General features: G+C 59.8%; 1 protein-coding gene across 3 annotated transcripts; it reads left to right on the forward strand.

Moving 5' to 3' along the window:
* The first annotated feature begins 678 nt into the window (after positions 1-678).
* Positions 679-5,041, forward strand: LOC112838391 (tubulin alpha-4A chain). Of its 3 annotated transcripts, none has more exons than XM_073878357.1 (4): positions 679-1,101; positions 3,082-3,304; positions 3,615-3,763; positions 3,997-5,041. In XM_073878357.1, exons 1-4 carry the CDS (start codon positions 982-984, stop codon positions 4,966-4,968), a joined length of 1,464 nt encoding a protein of 487 aa, XP_073734458.1. In that variant the 5' UTR covers positions 679-981; the 3' UTR covers positions 4,969-5,041. The 3 variants fall into 3 exon arrangements, with proteins under 3 accessions (XP_073734458.1, XP_025747038.1, XP_025747046.1); XM_025891253.2 differs by lacking the exon at positions 679-1,101 and adding an exon at positions 1,230-1,334; XM_025891261.2 differs by lacking the exon at positions 679-1,101 and adding an exon at positions 1,879-1,973.
* The last annotated feature ends 200 nt before the right edge of the window (positions 5,042-5,241 follow it).

The following is a 5,241-nucleotide window of genomic DNA, read 5'->3' on the forward strand; positions in this document are numbered from 1 at the left end:
GGGGTGCCTGCACGGCTCAGTCGATTAAGCAGTTGCCTTCCGCTGGGGTCATACAGGGAGCCTGTATGGGGCTCCCTGCTCAGCGGGGAGTCTGCTTCTCCCTCTGTGCTCCCTCTCCCTCTCCCGCTCTCTCGCTCTCAAATAAATAAATAAATAAATAAAATCTTTAAAAAAAAGTAGATGGAAAAGGCCATTCTTGAAAGAAATGGAAATGAAATGTGGAAAGAAGGAATAACTGCTGTTGAAGCCTCTGCCTGAGCGCCAAGGGCGTTAAGATGCCAGTCGCAGATCCCGGCGGGGAACAGGAGAAGATGAGAAAGTCAAAACTCAGCTATGATACCAGAATCTCCACTTTTTTTCCTCATGAGTCAACACACATTTTGATACCTCACAACAATGCAGACAATGTGGAATCACTGTCTCCTTTTCACCGATGAATATGCCAAGGACACAGTGAGGTTAGGTCACCTGCCCAAGGTCACATACGGCAGTCCGGATGCGAATCCGGGTCCCGAGGGCTTCGGCCTAGAGCTCTGGCGGTTCTGGCAGCAGGGAAGCGGGCAGGTGGCGGTGGCGAGGGCTCGCTAATAGTGACGGCGTTGATGACGGGGCCACTGACCCGCGCGCAGCTGGCGAGCCGCGCCAGATTCCTGGGGTCGGCCCTCGCAGACAGGCTGCAGGGCTCAGCTCTGTGGGGTACTCTGAGGGATCGGCACCCTGGGGCTCAGACTGTGCAGCTCCTGGTCCTCGGCCGCCCACAGGCATTGGCGAAGGCCAGCCGTCCCGGCCGAGGACCAGCAGGCCGTGTGTCGCTGTAAGGGGTTCCCCCGGAATCGGCCAGAGCCTCCAGGAAGGCAGGGCGGGGAGGGGGGCACGGGCGAAGGCCCACTGCAGCCACTTCGCAAGGACAGCCTCTACAGCACTCGGCCTAAGTCAGAACACTTGGGCGATGGGCGCCCCCATGACTCAGGTGCAGGCGAGATGCGCCCTGGCACCGCGCCCTGCGCCCCTGCAGTGGAGATCGGGAGCCCAGGGTGTCGGCTCAAAACCTGGAGCGAAGGGCTAAGGTCGGGATCGCTACACCTAACCCAAATCCGACAGGTGAGAGGCCAGGACAGTGCAGGGGGAGGGGACCCGCCCTCACCCCACCCCTCGGGGGGGCCGCCTACCATTCGGGGGCGTGGCCTCCGGGCCGCTCAGCCCCTAGTGGGCGAGCGCAGCGCGCGGGCCCCGCCCCCTGCCTATAAGAGCTGTGCGGCACTGCAGCTAGCGCAGTTCTCACTGAGACCCGTCACCCGGACTCTACGTGAGACCCACCGCTCGGACTCACCATGGTGAGTGCGGCCCCGCGGGGATCGCGCCCCTCCCCTTATTACCCTTTTCCTTCGGGACCCTCCATCCGACGTTCCCGGTCTCGAGGAGGTGCGAGGGTTTGTGCATTCCCCCACCCCCACTCTCTTCTGGTGACTTTGGCCGAGCCGTGCTGTCCACTTTTGGAGGCTGGGGAAGGGGAATGGAGTGGGGTGGGATTCTTCGCTAGCTGAGAGGAGTCCTTCTGGAAATCGCCTCCTGCTCCGCCAAGCATTTGTGCCCTAACCCTCCTGAAGGGGAGTCGTGATCCCGCGCCCAGTCCTTTCCGCGGATGAGGGAGACCCCCTGGGCTGCCCTCCGCCCCTAGCCTCCCCCCCACCCGGATCCCCGCTCCCTGGATCTGACCGAACACGTGCTTAGCCCAAGAAGGTGGTAGGGGGTCAGATTACTTGGTCCAGCATCCCCTTTTCCTCCTACTGTGTGTGCATCCCTCCTACCCACAGCTCCCCCCCCCGGTGACTCAGCACCCCGCTTCTGAGCCGGGAGGGGTGGCGGTAATGGGGTTCGGCGTTGTGAGGCGAGCCGGCCCCTCTCCACCCGGAGCCGAGTGAACGGACGGGCAGAGACAGCTGGCGCTGAGCGAGAGCGCCGGCCCAGGCCAGGTTGGGGGGAGGGGAAAGAGGTGTGTGTAGGGGGGTGGTATTTATAGCCCAGGAACCGGGGCCGAAATCCAATCTTCACTTTCGGCTGGGATGTAACTGGAAAGAATCTAGAAGGGGGGCGAATGCAGGGCCCGGGTGCAGGATGGCGCTCACCCTCTGCAGGGCAAGGCGGGTTACCTCTGGGGCCTCACCGCAGGTTCCGCTTCCTTTTCTGGGTATTTGGAAACCGTCACCCCGCCATTTCGGTGTTGGCAAGGGAGGCTACGCGGGGCCCTGCGCCGCACCACTTTGGCTCTTTAGGGGTTAATTTCAGACTGGCAGGGATGAGCCTAAGGCTGCGAGTGCCCCAGTGCCCACAGCCCTTATTGCCTGTGCCTGCCATCTGCATTCTCTGCTATTTCCGTGAGGGCTGCACGGTGGATGAAGGTGGTGAAGACACCCAGAGTGCGGGGGTGGAGGTGGGGAGAGGAGCCAGCTGGGATTGATCCCCAGAGCCAGATGGGATTTAAAGGTGGGGGAGAGGGCATCCTGATGGTCAGGGTGTGTGGTCAATTGATGCCAGGCCAGAAGGCTGAGACATCTGTCTTCTTTCCTGTGGGAAAGAAGGGGGGAGAGGGTTCTAAGAAATTCTAGTTGTTCCCCTTGAGGGCTTCTGGCTATACACTCATGCCTCTGGAAAACCTGTCCCTTCTCAGGCTGGAGAAGGTGGCTTTGGGAGTAGAAAGCTGGAAACAGCTGAGAAGGTGCGTGTCCTTGTCTGTTACTGCAGCGTCTGCCTGTCTTTCATATGCACTTGCCCTCTCTGTCCTCCCTGAGTGCCTTGTCAGCGTGGCAGGGTCATGTGGAGCCACAGCTCTTACTTGACAAGGTCCCCACAGAGAAGTGGGCTAAGGGATTTGCCCTACTGGGTGGGTGTTTCCAGTTGTTAAGTCCTATGCGGGGGAGCCTGGGCAGGCTACCAGCCTCTTCCGACCTCTGCCCAGCCCCACACCTCCACTTTCGCCAACTGAATCATCCTAGCCGGTAGGTGATAGAGTGGAAGAGAGGCTCATGAGGTGAGGACTGCAGATGTGGGGCTTATGCTGTGTCGCCTCTCTTTATTCCTCAGCGCGAATGCATCTCAGTCCATGTGGGGCAGGCAGGTGTCCAGATGGGCAATGCCTGTTGGGAGCTCTACTGTCTGGAACATGGGATCCAGCCTGATGGGCAGATGCCCAGCGACAAGACCATCGGTGGAGGGGATGACTCCTTCACCACCTTCTTCTGTGAAACCGGTGCTGGGAAGCATGTGCCCCGGGCTGTGTTTGTGGATCTGGAACCCACTGTGATTGGTGAGATGAAGATGGGGTGGAACTGAGGGGAGCAGACTGTGACTCTAAGCTTCTCTCTGGAGAGCTGCTGTCTAGACCTGGCTTTCCTGGTCCTACAAACTCTTTGCCCTGTTTGCAGCTGAAGAAAGGAGGCCGATCGCAGGCTAGCCTGGGTGGCGGGCTCCGGGTTTCTCACACACTGCTATCACAGGCTGGCAGAAGGATGAGCTTTTCCATACATCTGACCGCAGCTGCCACACTGGGGGAGGGAGATCCCTGCTGAGCACAGCCTTGTGGTTTGTGCCCTAATGATGTGTTTGCGCCCTTCCAGATGAGATCCGAAATGGCCCATACCGGCAGCTCTTCCACCCAGAACAGCTCATCACCGGGAAGGAGGATGCTGCTAACAACTATGCCCGTGGTCACTATACCATCGGCAAGGAGATCATTGACCCAGTCCTGGACCGGATCCGCAAGCTGGTGAGAATTTGGGATGGAAGGGAGGGGGCTTTTGAGATGATGCTAATGGTCAGGATCCATTTTGGGGGGGGTCATCTCTAATTTTATGTGTTCCAGAGCATGCTGCCACTATGAGATACTTTCTAGTATCTGCCCTGAGTCCTGAAAGAGTTTAGGCTTTTGTGGAGCCAGAAGGTAGAGTTTCTCAGGCCCCTGGCCTACCTACACTGCTCTTTCTCTTTCCTGCCTTTCAGTCTGACCAGTGCACAGGACTCCAGGGCTTCCTGGTGTTCCACAGCTTCGGAGGGGGCACCGGCTCGGGCTTCACCTCACTCCTGATGGAGCGGCTCTCCGTTGACTACGGCAAGAAATCCAAGCTGGAGTTCTCCATCTACCCCGCCCCCCAGGTGTCCACAGCCGTGGTGGAGCCCTACAACTCCATCCTGACCACCCACACCACCCTGGAGCACTCGGACTGTGCCTTCATGGTAGACAACGAGGCCATCTATGACATCTGCCGCCGCAACCTGGACATCGAGCGCCCCACCTACACCAACCTCAACCGGCTCATCAGCCAGATCGTGTCCTCCATCACGGCCTCCCTGCGCTTCGACGGGGCCCTCAACGTGGACCTGACGGAGTTCCAGACCAACCTGGTGCCCTACCCTCGCATCCACTTCCCCCTGGCCACCTACGCGCCCGTCATCTCTGCGGAGAAGGCCTACCACGAGCAGCTGTCGGTGGCCGAGATCACCAACGCCTGCTTCGAGCCCGCCAACCAGATGGTGAAGTGTGACCCCCGTCACGGCAAGTACATGGCCTGCTGCCTGCTGTACCGGGGCGACGTGGTGCCCAAGGACGTCAACGCCGCCATCGCCGCCATCAAGACCAAGCGCAGTATTCAGTTTGTGGACTGGTGCCCCACGGGCTTCAAGGTTGGGATCAACTACCAGCCCCCCACCGTGGTGCCCGGGGGCGACCTGGCCAAGGTGCAGCGCGCCGTGTGCATGCTGAGCAACACGACCGCCATCGCCGAGGCCTGGGCCCGCCTGGACCACAAGTTCGACCTGATGTATGCCAAGAGGGCCTTTGTGCACTGGTACGTGGGCGAGGGCATGGAGGAGGGGGAGTTCTCGGAGGCCCGGGAGGATATGGCGGCCCTGGAGAAGGATTACGAGGAGGTGGGCATCGACTCCTATGAGGACGAGGATGAGGGAGAAGAATAGAACAGCTGCCTGGAGCCCACTCACTATGTTTATTGCAAAATCCTTTCGAAATAAACAGTCTCCTTGCACGGTTCCTTGTCCCCTCTGTGAGTGCTTGAGCCTCTGCTGCCTTCCCGTCTGTGCTGTGGCCGCCCGCTGCTTCTGCTGCCGCCCTCATTCTTTGCTGCCTATGACCCTTTTCCCTTCTGTGGCTGAAGGTGAGACCTGCCAAGGGGTCCTTGCCAGGCCTGAGGAAACGTGACCCCGGGGATCTTGATGTAAGACCCCGGGGGC

Source organism: Callorhinus ursinus, unplaced genomic scaffold, assembly GCF_003265705.2.
Source record: "Callorhinus ursinus isolate GAN/ISIS: 27379988/994484 unplaced genomic scaffold, GSC_fseal_2.0 scaffold2, whole genome shotgun sequence".
NCBI lineage: Eukaryota > Metazoa > Chordata > Mammalia > Carnivora > Otariidae > Callorhinus > Callorhinus ursinus.